At 33.9% G+C, this 17,985-nt stretch overlaps 1 protein-coding gene across 2 annotated transcripts; it reads right to left on the bottom strand.

Moving 5' to 3' along the window:
- Window positions 1-5,846: 5,846 nt before the first annotated feature.
- LOC145621569 (uncharacterized) lies at window positions 5,847-16,952 on the bottom strand. 2 transcript variants are annotated; one of them, XR_014108445.1, is made up of 4 exons: window positions 16,745-16,952; window positions 16,563-16,663; window positions 11,617-11,725; window positions 5,847-6,227 (listed from the first exon to the last, which is right to left on the bottom strand). XR_014108445.1 is itself a non-coding variant. In XM_081676294.1 (3 exons), exons 1-3 carry the CDS (start codon window positions 16,921-16,923, stop codon window positions 11,694-11,696), a joined length of 312 nt encoding a protein of 103 aa, XP_081532420.1. In that variant the 5' UTR covers window positions 16,924-16,952; the 3' UTR covers window positions 11,447-11,693. The 2 variants fall into 2 exon arrangements, 1 of the variants encoding a protein (XP_081532420.1); XM_081676294.1 differs by lacking the exon at window positions 5,847-6,227 and having other exon boundaries at window positions 11,447-11,725.
- Between the last annotated feature and the right edge of the window lie 1,033 nt (window positions 16,953-17,985).

Below are 17,985 nucleotides of genomic sequence, written 5' to 3'. Positions count from 1 at the left end.
GGCTAGTCAAATAGCCCAAAGCCCTTTAGAATGGATCCTATATTGGTCACACACAAGGGTATTGGGTTAAACAAGTAAGAGGCCCATTAATGGGCCTCATGAGATTATGACATACCATGTAGAGTGTTGGGCTAGAGTAGTGTGTTTAGGATAAGGGTTTTGGGCTTTTGACATGAGCTCTTATTTAGAGATGTGATCTATAAATAAGATCCATGCCTAGGGTTTGCAGTAAGCAGTCATAATTCACACACTGTGAATTTTGACATCAAGGCAACCAATCCCAAAACCCTAAAACACTCTCCTCACTCACGGCCCTCTTCTCTCCCCTTCACGTCCGTACGTGCGGCGCCCCTCATGGTGGCTCGTGGTGTTCGTCGTGGTGGTTTGTGGTTAGCTCGTGTCTCTCTTCTCCGTTGAAGGTTGATTGAAGCGTTCAATCACGACTAACTAGCATTAGTGGAGGTTTAATCTGTGCCCGTGGACCAAGTAGAGGAATCACGCTTGGGGTTCTTTATCTCCCTTTGTTCTTGCTCGATCGCACGTGGAATCACGCTTCAAAGGTACGATTATTTGTGCTTTATGTGTTATGCATTAGATCCTTGGATTAGGTACTATATGAATATGATTCATGTTATTTCCGCTGCGTAGTACCTATAAATCCCTACAAAAATACCCCAAGTACGTGGCCCAATCTCATAGCGACACGTGGCCCAATAAGAAAGCGACACGTGGCCCTATGAGAGGGCGACACGTGTCCCCCTGATAGGGTGACACGTGTCATCTGTCCCAAACATATAATACAACATCAGAAAGAGAAAAAGGCCTTTATTACATCAGGCTCAAATCCCGAGGAAAACCTTGAAAGCCGCAAAACGGCGCCCCCTATGACACATGGCGGTCCCTGATTGCGCAGCCAATCACGTCACGGAATTCTAGGGTACAAACCCTAGAGGGGCACATGTTCCCACCCCTATAAATACCCCAATCATTTATGATGGGAGGGGTGGATTGTGAGATAACATTAAAAAAAGAGCATAAAAGAGCTCCAACTTCTCTCTACTTTCTCTCTCTAGCTTTTCCGATTACCGATCTCTTACTTGATCGTCGGAGGTGAATATTCCGATAAACGGAATATTCGTTGTTTTGCAGGTGTCCGAGTCTCGTTGCCAGCAGAGCGTGACCAGTATCCAAGGAGATCACAAAAAACCCTGAAACACGTTGAATTAACCTTCTTATATGTGTTACTGAAGTTCTTCTTTTGTTCCTTGTTACTTGCATTACTTGAAGTTTCATATATACTTAGTTACTTACCATTGCATAAATATAATTAAACGTGAATATATTTAATCATCTTGCAACAAAACTTATAAAAAGTTTAAATTATATTTCGAGCCAAATTTAAGAAAATCTCACATAATTATTTGTTTTCTTGTGAATGATTTAAAAAGTCGGTAATTAAAAGTTTGTGAATAGTATAACAGTGCAAGTAAATAGAGCGAAGGAAGTATGTAATGCTTTCTTAGGTGTGTCTTACTGTTAAAATCGTATGTTTAATCTTATTCATTATTTGGATTGTATTTACCCTAAGATACATCATATACTATATAGGTGACTAGCATTAATAAACCTATGAATGTATTTCATCTCATTTTCAGTAAAGATAATTAGGTTGATTGTAAAGGAAAGCTAGTAGAGAAGGTACTCAAAGTAAATAATTGATCCCAACGTTTTCAAACAGATAGGTGAAAAGTTACTTTAAAAGGTCAAATTTGAGCAATTAAAATTTGACATATTAATAATAAGAGAAAGCAATAATCATGTTCATAGTCATTTTAGACACATTAATGATTTCATTTGACACATATATTTCAATTGTAACCGTAAAAGTTGACCCCACAAGATTAAACCAAAACCATCTTTGTCACACTTAATCATAAGTGAAAATGAGGTACTAACCTTTTCTTTGCCTACCTTAATGACATTAATGATGATTATATCATGATAACAATGTTAATTTGATAAAGTAGTGCTACTTGAAATATTACCTTTTTTATATTTTTATTGGCAGTTACTATTTTATCAATACAATGTACCCAAAAATATATGGTTGTAAGTTAGAAATCAAATCATTAAATATTATGCATATAATTAAGTAAATATATAAATAAATAAAAGATTAAGTCAAATAATGGTCCCTATCTTTTACTTCTTCGCTCTTGTTCTTTTCTCATCTTTCAAATTCCATTGCAACTTGTTTAAGGAGAGAAGAAAAGAAAGATGTACCTTACTACTTGCATGACAGGATAGCGAGATGAACAAAAGTGGGGTTACTTTTTTTATTTTTTTCAAAAAAAAAAAAAAAAAAAAAAAAAAAAAAAAAAAAAAAAAAAAAAGAAAAGAAAAAAGTGGGGTTATAGTAGTACATAAACATTCTCATCATTAAAGGTAATCGATTTATCGGTTTATAATTCTTATATTTTTATCTGAATTTATTGATCTTTACTGGTACTAAAATTGTTAAATTAAGCTATATTGATCTATATATAAGCTTATTTTCTTGAAACTTACTTTCAAGTTGATAAGATTCGTAAAAACAATTCCTAAATTAGGGAATCTAACATTTACACACATGTGTATATATCAATATGCTTCCTTATAAAAAAAAAAAACTTTGTATTTAGAGAAAAAGAAAGGACTTTAATTATTAAATCACAAAGTATAACAAAGAGATGGAATATTGTGTACTACCACTATAGTGTTGATGTACTAAGTATATGTTAATAACATAAAATAAGATATGTATTACACCTAAATTTATAGTAAGACATTAAAAAAAATATGTTCTCATATAAACATTAATAAAAATCTGATCATCTTCATACACAACTTTATCAAATCAACTTTTCTCAACAAGAAAAAGAAGTTATATTTTGACCTTCATACTTTCTAGTTCATATTTAGTTCATAAAGAAATAGGAGAGAACCAAATCATGATTGGTATTATTTAAACAAAATCAACTTCCAAATAAATTTTTTTCAGAAAAAATGGTTGTAAAGCCAAAAAAAAACCCTGGCCATAAAAAGTAAATATAAAAAGTGAAGGATACTATTCTGTAAAAGTAAATTAAATATATACTTCTTTCAAAAAAAAAATAAAAAAAAATAATATATACTTGTATAAAATAAATAAATTAGCAAAGCAGAGAGAAAAAGAGGGAGAAAGTAGGAGAAAAGGGCCAAGAAATGATGATGAAAACGCAGGTGTTATGTTGTCAAAAAACGACAACCACCCATGTAAAACTACTCATCCAAAGATTTATTCTATTATGAATGGATTGTGAGAGCATGGGGAGAAAGATTTGCTAGGGAAAAAAGAGCAAAGGCCCATTTTTAGTGTATTTCAATTATTTGCTAAAATTTGTTTTTCTCATTTTATGTCGATTAAATTTCTAGACAAAGTTTTAGGATGATACTCGTAGCAATGATCTTAGGGCCTGTTTTGATTTACAAAATTGAACTGAGCTAAACTGATTGGAGCCGAACTAAACTAAACTGAACTAAATAAAGCTGAAATGAATTGTTTATGAGAGAAGTAAATTGGGAACTGAACTGATTAGAGCTTAATTGAATTGAACTGAACTAAACTAAAATTAAACTGAAGAGAACAGGCCCTTAGATTCAATCTTGTCTATATCATAATTAATAGAATTCTCGATATACCTCCAAATGTACTCTATAGATTGTAACCTACGATTAGATTGTTTTTTTGTTTTTTTAGTCGCGACAGTTTCACTTTCACTTATGTACAATAAACACAATATTGATCATTGGTACTTCTACAAAGATCTAGAATTATTATGTATATATTCTAAGTATAAATAAAAAAAAAATTATTATAGCGAAATACAACGTACAGAAATATAGCAAATAAAAATCAAATTAATATAGAAAGAATGGACCGTATGGCTATTTATTAATGATAATATTCTTCTTCCTGTAAAAAAAATTAAAAAATAAATGGAAAGGAAAATAATTATTATTATTATTATTATTTTTTTGAAAGAAGTCCTAAAGGACATTAAATTTCATTAATAATAGTCATACGGCATCTACAATTGACAATTAACGATAATGAAAACGAATGTAACAAAATCAAACAAGAATAAATCGGGGAAGGGCTAAGAATCCAAATACATAAATATAACAATTCGGCTCATTCTCGGTTCGTTGTCTCATACAACTTTTTGAGTGGATCCGTCGCCGTTTCGTAATTTTGGGAGAAAGAAAATTCTTGTGTTGATTCCGTAACCCGAATCCGAGCCATAATCAATAGTAGCCCCGCACAACCAGAGACCAAATTAAGCACAAATAAAACCTTGTCTTTCGAAGGAGTCCGAAAAACCTTGTCTTTCGAAGGAGATCGAAAAAACCTTGTCTTTCGAAGGAGATAAACCTTTTCTTTCGAGGGAGACATTATTGTAACCTAAGAAACAAAATTAAAAACTTAAAAGAAAATAAAGATTGAGGCTTTCCACCGGTGAAATCCGATGGAAGCCCCTTCAAAATTGACAATGGAGGCTAAACTTTAGGAGAGATAAGGGAGAGAGGAGGCTAGGAAAGGAAAATAATTATTATTACTTTGTACAATTTTATTTATTTATTTTTTTTTTTTTTTTTTTTTTTTTTTTTTTTTTTTTTTTTTTGTTAGATGGGCCACAAAAAATCAGAGGCAACTCGTCTGGTGTAAGGACCCCATAATAAAGCTCTACAATGGGAAGTTGTCCCTCAATTATCATGCTGGGAGTACAGTAGAAATTTATAATAAGGTCTTCATTATCTGATTTTGGTCATAATTTATAATTGGAAAATTTTGTGTTTAATTAAGTGCAACGAGAATTTATTTATTGAAATAGAAAATTAAGAGTGCCTGGTATTTTTGGTGCTCATTAAGACAAAAGAACCAGACATTCCAGAAAATTGATGCCATGGTTGTTGAGTGTTTGATCTCTTGAATCATTTTAAAGATTTATGATTCTACTCGTAATAATTATCATTTTTGTGTAACTTGAATGATTGTAAAGGACTACTTAATTCTTCGGTTGGGTCGATCGATATTAGTTGAGTTAAATTTAAGTTTTCCCCAATTATATGACTTGATTGATCCTAATGAAAATTAGCTAGCCTAAATCAACTCAAAATGTAAAAAAGTGAGACAATTACTGGTTCATGATCACATTAAACTATTTGATAATCAACAATGTCTCATCATCTATACATACTTTGTATTGGATTTAGCCAAATTAGCCCTAATCCAAATTTACCTACCTACAGCCTTTAGCTCTAAATAATGGTACCGAATAAAAAAAAAAATAAGAAAATAAAAAAAAGGTATAAAAGGATGAATTTCCTTCAATATAAGGAAGCTTCTCAAATAATATAAACTTCAATCACTAAAATTTCTTCAGATATGGCGAAATTTCCATCAATATAAGGAAACTTCTCTATCAAAGCACTAGCCCATTCTTTACTTTAATTGGTTCGAATTTTTTAAACATTTCCGATAAAAATGACTTGTACCCATTTGCGTAAAAATGATATGATAATTATAATATATTAAGCATATTGGTAATAAAACTACCTCATCAGAATTGAATTGAATTGAATCAATCTAAATGATTCTTAAACATGACTCAACCTGAATCCAATACAACCGGCCTGATTGCCACCTCTTATTACTGCAAAGCACAAAAAGCAATTTCTTGTAAACTACCAAAATCCCAACTGTATAGCAAAGGGGAGCTATAGTAGACTTTTTAACCTCTAATGCTGCCTAAATCTTAAGCTATGTACCAGAATCATTGGCTGAGGCAATTTCCTAGAGAAGTAAATCCCAATTTTAAGAAATAGGTCGAACTAGGAACACACTAACTACTCCACTGCGGATGAGTCTTGGGGTTGGAATTGTTTTGGTAAAGCATTGCTGTCAAAATAGAAGTGCACTCAAAGATCCTTCTTTTGATAAACTTCAAAAAATCCAGCGCAACTTTGAAAGAAATACACAAGTAGCAGTAATATAAAGAGTATAGCAATAGTACTATAGTAGTATTATACCGAATACGTCATTAAATGATCATGTGTTTAGAACATACTCCCTTCGTCCACAAAAGTTGTCACATTGTGCTAAATCTTAGGTAGCGGACTTGCATTCATTTCTCCTAGCCCTTAACCTGATAAGATGATAACTAAGTATTAGCCTGTTAGACGCAACAGCGTGAGAAAAGCTAGACGAGACTCAAAGAGGACTCCTCAACAACTAAGAGAGAAATTAACGCTAACCTTTCCACTATAGTACAAGTGACAAAAAACCAAAAAGCAATTACGAAAGGGATGGAACAGAAATAGCATTTGGTAGTCTGCAATTTTGCATAAGCAACATTTGCAAGAGATCAAATACATACCCAAGTACACAAAAGGATCAACCAAAATAAGAGAACAGGAAGCTTGACAGTTGACAAGCACTCCCTCTCGCATTTTTACAACTCATGTTGACAGCCATTTATACGCCCGCCATAATTTGTGAATAATTTCAAAATCTTCACACTACTTGGCAAATACAAAAATATATGCACATACAATAACATCTCTTTCAATTCATACTTATGGTTTATCTTTTGGTTTTGAAATCTAAGAAACTAATGTTATTCATAAGAAAGAATTAGGTTGATTTTATGCGAGATAACCAATCAATTTTATATTTTTATCTTAGATGTGTCAAATAACTCGACTCAACCTAGCCTAATAGTAACTCAAATCAGAATATGATCCACATAAACACAATAATTTAACATGACTTGAACTCAAAATTCTCAAACTAGACTTGGCCCAACTACATCCAATCTAAACCTCACCCAGTGACCTGAAATGACACCTCTTTTAATCACGTAAGACCCTTTTATTTTCTCTCTTCTCTTGAAATACGTTAAGTTATTAAAAGAACCCAAAGGGGTAGAAAGATTTTTGATGCATTCAAGTTCAAGTAAAATAATGTGAAAACATATCATAGGACAATAGATAAATTAATGCTGCTCTAACATTAGTTTTTTTAGTCCTGCTATGACATGTAATGGTAGCCTAAGTACTATCTTGCAAACTTATGTTCTCTTTTATGTTTTCTCTTGGATTGCTGATGGAGCTAGCAGATTAGTGGAACTAATCTGGAATTTTGGCTTCTTGGTTGTACTTGACTATTATTAATTAATTGATTTCCATGGTTTTTAAAAAAACAATAGATAAATTAATGAAACACATGTTGCTAGTGGGCAGGCCGGAAAAATAGAAGAATCTTCAAACTGTCAGTGGCCAACTGTTATAATCGAATTCAATGCCAAGCTGCTAGCTTCCTTCCTCCTATACTACTTAAGGAGAGAGATTTGAAGGGAAACAAATTGTAATTATTAAACAAAAAAATAAAAATTAAAAAGAGGGTACAAATTAAGGCTTTGAAACAAAAATTAATAATTAATCTGTAAAATTAAGTTCATTCTCCCACAGGTGCTATTCTGCCAATCCCACTCTCTTCATTTGATCATTATTCTACCATTGGTGTAAAATGTACTCAAATTTTATGGTTTAAAACTCCTGGTTGTATAATAGTATTATTTCTATTTGAATTAGTTATCAGATATTCCAACTTTTCAACCAAGATTATATTGTAATTTACAAAGAGGTCATTAATGACTTAAGAAGTTACATATTGTCATATTGAGTACCTTACGTAAACTCTTAACTTATTAAGAAAGGTGACGGGAACCTAAAACAGTACCCTAGACGGAGTAACTATGTGACCGTGACTCCAGACCAGGGTAAGTAAACAGATCAATGTCCCAGTGCAGTTTATACCAGTGCAAACTGCACTTGACATTATTGAACTAGACCCAGTACATATGACTATAAACTTTGATGTAATATAGAAATTTCTTGTCTCGCTTCAAATAAGACAAATTATCAGATACCAAAGCTCACAAAGGGCAGGAAATCAGCAAGTGCTTTCAGTGTTTGGTGGTTAGGAATGTCAAACCATCTAGCATTAATACTTTATTAAAGAGTCATATACTGGGACACATTTTATAATTAAGGTACAGGATTTATTAAATATAATTATAAATATAATCTTATGACTTAATTAGTTGAACTGGTTTTAATTTGTAAATAAATATATAGATTTAATAAGTTGCAGTCAAACTGGCATGTTAGCCCTGTACTTAACACTCTAGACAGTAGACACACATAGCATCCTTTTTATTTAATCAATTTGCTAATTTAATTTGTCGTTGCATAACATAACCAAATTAAACTAAACAAATATATTTTATTGTATAAAACATGTGAATTTCTTAATTTTAAATTCTGAGGGTTTAATGTCAAACTGAAATTTAAGTGTCATTATTAGCTGAGATTTATGCATTAGCAAGCTATATACTGTAATCATTTTCTAATGCCCCCCCTAAAGTCTTATAATGAATCAACTAACTAATAAAATAAATGGTTCGCCTTTTGAAAATAATACTGACGTACACTATTTTGGATTATAAAAAAGATCTTAACTAAAATGAAAGACGGAGAGGAGGATAGGAAGGATACAACTATTACAAAAGGATATTTATTTGAAATCATACATTCATACACTAGTCGATTAAATTCGGACGGAACAATTTAATTTCTTAATTTATGGTTAAAAAGCTTGTAATACAGATGCTTGAATTAGAAATATAGGTTGCAAAAAAAGATTGGGTTTTATTTATTGTTATTCAACAACCGAAGCATGTGCAGTCTTTGGTCCCCAAGGCTAAACCTTAATTAGAGAACGTGAGTAAACTAATCTAGTCCCTACCCCTCAATACACCATAAATGAATCAACCAGGTCAAATATATCTTATTAATAACCTGATTGTTACTTACATTATTTCATTGAATCTTGAATGTACTAGATAGCTAAGTTGACGAGACCCCGAATTTCACATCTCTAATTTTGTCTCTAATGTACATAATCATCTTTTAATTATCCTTAATTGCTAATTACTATGTAAACATGACTAATTGATTATGTAAAAAGCATTACATAATGCATCAACGAATAATTACGTTTTTTTAACCCTGGCTGGACTGTCGAACACATATTTAACATGACAGCCATAAAATAACCACGGATTTCCCTAACCCTCCAGAATCCCTAAACAGATAAATCGGAAAAATTTATTATTTTTGCAACTTAATAATTCACGACTCTTAAAAAACAATCGTATAATATCCTACATAGACCGTCTAACAAGAACAGCTTACATATGACTCCGGACTCCCTATTACCAAGATCGTAACCATTTCGAAAACTAAGTTAAGGAAGTGTACTGCAGAGTGCAGACTATTACTTATAACTACTTTCGTTTGCATAATTCCAACATAAATTTAATCACATAATGATAATCTTATATGGAGTATTATATTCTAGGACGACCAGATTTTAAAATTTATATCAACTTTACGAAATGAATGGTCTTTAAGGGAAATCATGATACATCTTTAATTGCAAAAGGTTAAAACAATGCAACATTATTTTTCAGAACAATGCTTCTAATAAGCATGTACTTAATTGCATCAATTAAAGTTTTCAATCGTTCACTACACTCCAAAGCACTGTTGCACAAAACTAGAGGCGGATCCAAGTACAACAAATTAATACTAGTAATACATAACCATTCATAAACAAAAATATAATTAATAATACATAAACATCCATAAAGAAGATGTTTGGGGAAAAAAAAAAGTAGCTGCATTTTCAAAAATTAAAAAATAATCATTGTTTGAAATCATAAGTATTTCTAATGAAATTAATGGAGCAGATGAGAAATAAATATCAGTAATTAAATATATTCTTGTCTTTTAATGATTAGAAATAATATGAAAATTATTTTTGGACAGGAAAAACAGATAACATAATGATTTTGCAGATGCTCGACTCTAATACTTAAGCAATGTGTATAATGTAGTCAATCCAAAAAGTACTTGCTATATGATAGCAGTCCTTCCTGACAGTGATGGTAGCTTAGTTATGGCAAATTTAAGATCATCTACGAGTTACTAAAATATTTACTATGAAAAAATGTAAAAATACCAAACATGTTGGGTATTAAATACATTATGAATAGACAAAAATACCCTTGAAGCAAATAAAGACAGTAATGAAGCAATAATAGGTAAAAAAACTAAACTTTCGAGTGCTAGTTGACATTTCGCCTAATTCTAAATTTCTAAGTAATAAAATCAGCAGTAATAAAAGATAAATAAAAAAAATACTAGTATATATTTTATATGAAGAAAGAACATAAAAGATGTTTTCACTTTGTTAAAGAAACTTTGCCAATTTCTACACTGCCATTTTAGAATCTATAATCAGATTTTGACTTTATTATCATTTCTGTCATTTTCTTGCATTGTTTGATTGGGTTCTACAAACTGACTTCACAATTACTACAAGCTAAACCAAGACTTCCTTATCAGGTCTCAAATGTCATAATCAGCTCTAGTACAATCTCAAGTGAATAAGGCACTGGGCTGAGCAGGCACGTAATGTTGAATTTGGCATGACCCAGCATGAATTTAGCACGGCCAAGCATGAGGCTCAAAGATGTTGGCCACGGGGCTTGGGCTGAGTCTAGGCCAAGGTTTTGGGGAAGTGACAGCATGGCCCACTGTCATTCATACTCTCAAGTCTCAAGCAACCTAATGGTAATCAGCTCTAATGCAATCTCATCGAGCAACCCAATAATTTGGTTAACATTATTATGAGCCTCATCACCTAATTACTGGAACTATGCAGCGGAGCCTACTTTCAATAGACTAGACAGATGGGCTCCAAGACACAACATATCAGACAACTTAAATCAAATCCAATGTGAAAGCAGAGATTTGCTGACAGGCAAAAGCATCTATCCCCATCTGATTCACGAATCCTAAATCACATTGTAAGTACTACTCAATGCAACAGTTCTCTCAAACTTCTCACAGCTGAAAATGCCCCGCATCCACTAAGCTGATTAATAACTAGGAGCAGGTGGTTTACATCACTGCTTTTAGGGGTATATATTGGTCACGTTTGTCATAATACTATCAAAACATTTGATATTTAATAGACGTGGGCATATCTCAGGCTAGGCTATACTAAAAAAACCATCTGTGTTTCTGGTCCTTAATGCAGTGCCAAGGTTCTATACCCATGTCAGAACCAGTACTCTACCATAGCTTGCAAAGAAACAACTCAGAAAAAAAAACTACCCAAATTGATCCATCAAAACAAGTTAAATAGTTAAAAGGAAAGAAAATTACTGACTTCCATTAAACATTATTCGCAAGAAGTTTGATCCATAAAGAAAAGTAGTGGAAGTTCAAAAATATAATTTGGCTTGACATTTGGTAAAGTATCTATCTTCAGATGACATTTCTTGTGCCAAATTGGACTGCATACATAAATGCTCACTACCTAATAGCTTGTCAGAATATATTTCTAAGCTATAATTTAATTTCATAGTAAACAATAACATCAAAAGGCCATGTAAAAGATACCTTAGTACAACTAGAAGAGAAGAAAAGAAAGAGCTCCTTTACTTGTAGAAGGGAGCACCCAGTTGACTAGTCTGCTTCTAGATGGGACTGACATAGTTGGCAAATCTACCTGTCAGGAAAGGAATACAGCCATTATAATCGAATTTGGCAAGTCAATATAATTTATTGATTATAGTACACTAAACATTTCCAGTAATGCAAGACACTAAAAAAAGAAGAGATAGTGTACATGCATACGAAGCTTGCAATGCTACAATAAACTGGTGTTTGAAGGGGTACAGCAATGTCCAATTGCACACTATAGCATATACTGAGAGTTAAAATTAAATGGATTTCAACTAGCTTAATTGTTTAAAGTCTTAGCGGGTTAGAATGCCACCTACATTAGTTGCTTGTGACCGCAAAAAATAAAAATAAAAATCCAAGATCTATAGTTACTTCAACAACTAATTCCCAACATAATCCTGGATAGTAATGGCACTAATGTAACAAAGTATTTACTTCCTCATAAAACACCTTAGGCTCAAGCTGTGATTAAACCTATACAAATAGTTAATAGGTACACAGTGATGTAAATTCATAAAGGCCAGTAATTAAGCAATATCACTGCCAAAGTAACACACTTTAAATCTTGCAATTTGAAATGTTGAATGGTCATGAGCTTGCTGGTGTTGAAAGAAAGATGATACCATTTCAAACATTGCGTAGCAAGCTCGTTATACCAGGCAAAAATATGGACCCAACTTGAGATTATATCAGCACTAACTCCACTAAGACCGCTAACTAATAAGTATTCTGTAGTCCGGTAAACTAACAGTCTCTTCCATTGAAAGCTGCAGATGATAAATCTTGTAAAACCTACAGCTCCAAAAGTGTAAATCTCAATTTCGGAGAAAGTGCTGGGCCTATTTTTTCATTCTAGACTAGTGTTCAACATATGGACAAGCAGCAGCGCACAAAATTCATGTTAGATACTGATAATACGTTCGTAATCTTAGTTCTAGTATTTTCGTGCCAGTAAATCAACTAACAACCTTGTTTAAGGGAGGGACTGAGGGAGGTGGGATGGGAACAGGTCTACCACAAGCCTTGTGACACACACACACAGAAGCAAGCCAGCAAGCCAATGTGGCAGAGGAAGACAGGGCAGGGTGGAGGCTGGTAATGCTAAGCATCAATATGCAAGGTAGGCGTATTTCAGAAATACAAGTAATAATTAAGTTAATAGTAGCTAGAACGAAAAAGATATTTACGTAGTTAGGGAAAATGAAAGTTAGTTAGCTAGGGAAAATGAAAGGCAAAGAAGTTAAGTTAAATAGAATTTTGTTTAGCATCTAGGTTGTTATTTGAGAGAGTATGAAGCCTCTTGAAAGCTTGAATATCATTTAGTTTTCTGCAATTACAGTTTATTAAACAAAATTATCTTCCTCTTCCCTTCAATTCTTCCATTCTTCAATTAATGATGTCCAGGCTAAGAAAATTTTAGCAAATCCTACAATATGGTCAACCTAAATGAGAGAAACTATGGACAAACAGGTGATCCCAATTTCCAACCAAACAAACGGTTAGATGAGGCCTAAATGCAATAGCATCTTTCCAAAAATGACATGTATGACACATAAAGGACAATGTGCAAGCCAAACATCAGATAATATGGCTATGCATCATAATCAGATAAATAAAGCATGGAAGATTTTACTCATTAAACAATGGAGTACAACTTAAAATGTATACATAACAGAATTTCAAACTAATTGAGATGGAGGTATGACTGTGTTACTGTATGACTACATAATGGAAAGTTACAATTACTAATAAGTACATCTTTGAGAACCTACACTATGTTTGCATAAAGAGATGAGTTATACTTTCCCTTATTTGGATAAGACATAGCACATAGGTCAAGGGAAAGGAAATAGAGGAATCCACACCCTTCCTTTTGAATAAACCAAATCCCTCCATTGTTGGAGAGATTTGAAAAGAAAAAGGAAAATTACTACTTCCCTACCCTAGTTTCCTAACCCCCACCCCCCAATTTCTCTTCCCTCTTTTCTTTCCCCTCACTTTCATTATTGTTTTCCAAAAAAAGAGTTAAGCACACAAAAAAAAAAAAAAAAAAAAAAATTGCAAGCATTGGATGCATGTAGCCATAACCAGCTTATCCTACTAAGACTAGGTAACTCTCCCTTCACTTATCCCCCCACAGCTTTACATAAGAAAATCGAGCTTAGAGGGTTCTAGCCTTCTAGGGCTTAGTGTTAAGTTGTAAGCTTGAGAAAGATCCTCAAATGGCACAATAGGATTCTTTACACAGCCTAACATAAAATGGGGGAAAAATTAATCACCCAAGATCCAAAGCTGTGAACCACAACTCCATGAAAAATTTGTCAATGGAGTGGACAGCAAAAAGGGGGAAATCAAAGGTACAGCTATGATTTTTTTATGAAACAGTAAATAGCATATAATGTTAAGTGTGTGGGGGAAAAAAAAAAGGTCACTTGCACAACAGATTAAGGATCTGTTTGGTCGGCGTCTTTGATTAAGAGAAAAGGAACTGCTCTTTTACTTCTTGTTATTTGCTAACGTTTTTCTTCTTTGTTTCCTTTCTCCAGTTTCCACGAACAGAGTTGTTCTCTAACCCGAATACCCTTTCTCTTGGTTATCCCACCATTCCCTGGGACGTGGATTGCTCCAAATTTGATTCTTGCTTATACACTATACTGTTACCTATTACCACAATGCCAAAGCCACTGCCACAACAAATGCACTATCATCCCTGACACGGTTTAGCAACCCCAACCAAAAAAACCCTCTTCCCAAGCCCAGAATACCAAGCAACATCACTACATTCCCTCCACACAAAACCCCCCACTCTCACCCCTTGTGTGTCTTCTAGGAATACACTTAGACAGCAATTCACACCTCACCACCATTGCATCCACCAAGAACCGGAACAAGATGGAGGGCAACAGCCAACGAACCTTTTTTATTGTGTCATTGATGGCTTAGATTTAGCCACTTGGTGGTAAGACTTGGCCAGCAAATTTTGGAACTTTTGGCCATCTCCAACCACCAAAGATCGGAATTTAGACCAATTCATCATATCAGTGGCTTGTATAGTTAAACTCTGAGCGGTTATTGTCCAAGCTACGAGATGGAGAGTGATATAAAAATGAGATGGGCATGGGGGTGCAAGAATGGAGCTGGGTGGGAGAGAAGAAAGTGGTGAAAGAGAGAAGGAGCAATTGAGCTTAAGCATGATGACACAAGATTGGGATGGAGAAGTGATAGCAATAAAAGAAATTGGAGGTGACGAGATTGTTGACGCCAGAGGGGAGCTGGTGATGAGAAAATAGGTATATTCACTTTTATCAATAATTAACAACCAAACGAACACAAATGAAGATTAAACCCAATCCTTCTGCCTACCAACAACAACCAAAAAAAAAAAAAAAAACAGAATTGTTTTCTAGTTCTTTCCTTTGATTTCTTTAATGAATTAAAAGGAAGATCAACATTTCACTTTACAGCTTTAATGGGACATAATGGAGGATATACATTTGCCTGAAGCTATGTGCATTGGAAATAATAATTGAGTAGTGCTTATAGCAATTAGCAGAAAAAATAAAATGGTCTGATAACTTCCTGCCTATAAAGAAAAAAAGGCACCTTTCATACACAAGAAATATAGATAATCACCATCAAAGAGTTGCAATCTTAACAATATGTGAAACTAAGACACTATCTATTTCCGACAAAAGGTATTCCTAAATGTACACAAATGGACCTTTTTTTTCTCATGTCAGAGATGCCTTACAAATAGCCACTTGGTGGTCAGACTAATTCTGAAACTTTTGGCCATCTCCAAACACCAAAAATTGGAATATAAACCAATTCATCACATCAGTGGCTTGTATAGTTGAAATTTGAGCACTTATTGTCCATGGTAAAGGTGGCGGGTGGTGACAATATGAGATGGACGTGGTGATGCAATAATGGAGAGGAGGTGGGAGAGAAGAAAGTGGGGAAGAGAGAAATGTCAATAAGAGAAATTGGTGGTGGGGAGGTTGTCGAGACCAGAGGGGGCCTGGTGATGACAGGATAGGTATATACCGTATATTCACTTTTTTCAATATTTGATAACCAAACAAACACAAATGGTGATTAAATCCAATCCTTTTGCCTACCAATAAAATAGATAGCAAAAGGATTTTCTATTTCTTTAAATTGAACTAAAAGGAAATCAACATTTCACTCTACAGCTCCAACAGGGCATAATGAAGAGTATACAATCGCATGTACTATGTACATTGGGAGAGGTAATTGAGTAGTACTTCGAACAATCATCAAATAAATTAGATGGTTTGATAACTTCCTGCCTACACTGAAAATAGCACCCTCCATACACATGAAAAATAGATAAGCACCATCAAAGACTTGGCGATTTTGGCACTATGCGCAACTAAGACACTGCCTTCTATTTGCGAAAAGAAGGCATTCCTATATGTACGCAAATGCCACTGACATGAAAATTACTCCCTCCATTTTAATTCAAGATATCATTTCAACATATTTAAGGGTGCAGAAAGAGATGAGAACTATTAATTAACTTAATTCAATGCTCAAATATTGCTTAATAGGTTGCTTAATGCTACTCGGAGCTATATGAATTCAATGTCATATATCATATTAGATACTCATTTTTCTATAATTCCCTCCCTGAGTCAATACAACCCGAGCATTACCGGTCCTAAACCTAGTCAATACAATACACCCGAAGACCTACTGAACTTCATTCAGACAAATTCACTACAATCACCAATGTACATAATCAATAATCAGTAATTCATAACCAAAACAAATCAATTAAACAGAATGTTAGATCCAATCACTGAAAAATCACATCAACTCCAACCCGAAATCAAATACCGACAAACAGAACTTACATTCAGCAGAGGAATCAAGTCCATCAGGAAGCCTGGAAACAAGACAAGCTGAAGCAATGGCGCTATAAGCCGGAATAAGCGAGCACAATTCACGCCTCACTCTAACAAAGAAAATATCATACAATGTCAGAATTCGATGAAATTGGAGAGAGAAAGTAAGAGAGAGAGATTGAAAGGAGTACCTGAATGAAGAAGGAAAAGGGGAAGGGGAGATTGGAGTACGACGAAGGAAGATTGGAGGAGATGATGAATTAATGGAGAATCGAGGAGAAGAAGATGGAATTGAAAATGGAGTGTTCTTCTTGCAAATGGTGCGGATGAATGTTGATCTTCCCCCGATTGAAGCTGCTGCTGCTGCCATTGTTGTGTGTTGAGCAGATGATATGCTATGTTGAAACTAACTGCAAAACCCTCTACTAAACCCCCCCCCCCCCCCCTTTTTTTCAAGAGAAACACAAAAAAAAAAAAAAAAAAAAAAAAAAAAAAAAAAAAAAAAAAACTACGGTGGTAAAATGATAATTAGGATCACTTGATGTCTAGAATCAAATTACCACCTTTATACAGTAGTAAAATGATAATTAGGATCACTTGTTGTCTTGATCTCACAATTAACCAGCAAATTATATCAATATACTTGTATAATGTGGTAAGATTCTTGACAACACATTTCTAATGTAACAAGTCAGTTATGTATTTGTATTTCACTTCTCCAAAATGTAACATGTAACGAGTATTAATCCTTTTCTAATGGCTAGACAACACTAGGTATGTAGTGGGTCGAGTCAAATGGGAGACCCGCCCCATCCCCGCCTAAGTGGGCAGGGATGGAGGGAGGTTTGGCGGGTGATGGAGCGGGGATGGGTTTAAAAATTGTACCCGCCATGGATGGTGGGGCGGGTATGGATTTTAGAGTAAACCCGCCCATCCCCGCCCCGCCCCATCACCCGCCTTATACTACCTTTTTTTGTAAATGTTGAAACAAGCTTGGAAGAGATTAGAATCTAGACTATAATAATATAATAAGCATAAAATATTTTATTAATGACATTAACGTCGTATATAAATTTCGCACAATGGATGAAATAAGAAGTTTATTAGTAATGATAATGCTTCATATTGATGTCATTATGGTAGCGGGTTCGAGGTGGGTATGGATATCCAAATGGGTGGTGGGGTGAAGATAGATATGAAATTGTTGTTGGTATCATCTTTACATGTCTCCCTTCCATCATTTTCTTTGGATGGTAGACTAGTGGCTGATAGCCTAAAAAGTTCAAATTGGTATACTTTTTACTCAAGTATCTTATTTACGACAACTAACTTTTAACGTATCTCGTTTATTACCTCACTAGCCATACAACAACTAACATTAAATCTTATACAGTATGAGCAAATCCAAAATACGGTACCTAAACTTTGCCAC

The sequence above is a fragment of the Chenopodium album genome, chromosome 27 (assembly GCF_948465745.1).
Source record: "Chenopodium album chromosome 27, dcCheAlbu1.1, whole genome shotgun sequence".
Classification (NCBI taxonomy): Eukaryota; Viridiplantae; Streptophyta; class Magnoliopsida; order Caryophyllales; family Amaranthaceae; genus Chenopodium; species Chenopodium album.
This window is presented reverse-complemented; position numbering and strand designations above follow the sequence as displayed.

What these genes read in the sequence shown, in the direction of transcription:
- LOC145621569 (XM_081676294.1), bottom strand. Translation starts at nt 16,923, where the DNA reads ATGGCAGCAGCAGCAGCTTCAATCGGGGGAAGATCAACATTCATCCGC. An exon ending in CCTTTTCCTTCTTCATTCAG is followed by an intron (nt 16,664 to 16,744) that starts GTACTCCTTTCA and finishes TTTCTTTGTTAG; the next exon opens with AGTGAGGCGTGAATTGTGCT. An exon ending in ACTTGATTCCTCTGCTGAAT is followed by an intron (nt 11,726 to 16,562) that starts GTAAGTTCTGTT and finishes CTTTCCTGACAG; the next exon opens with GTAGATTTGCCAACTATGTC.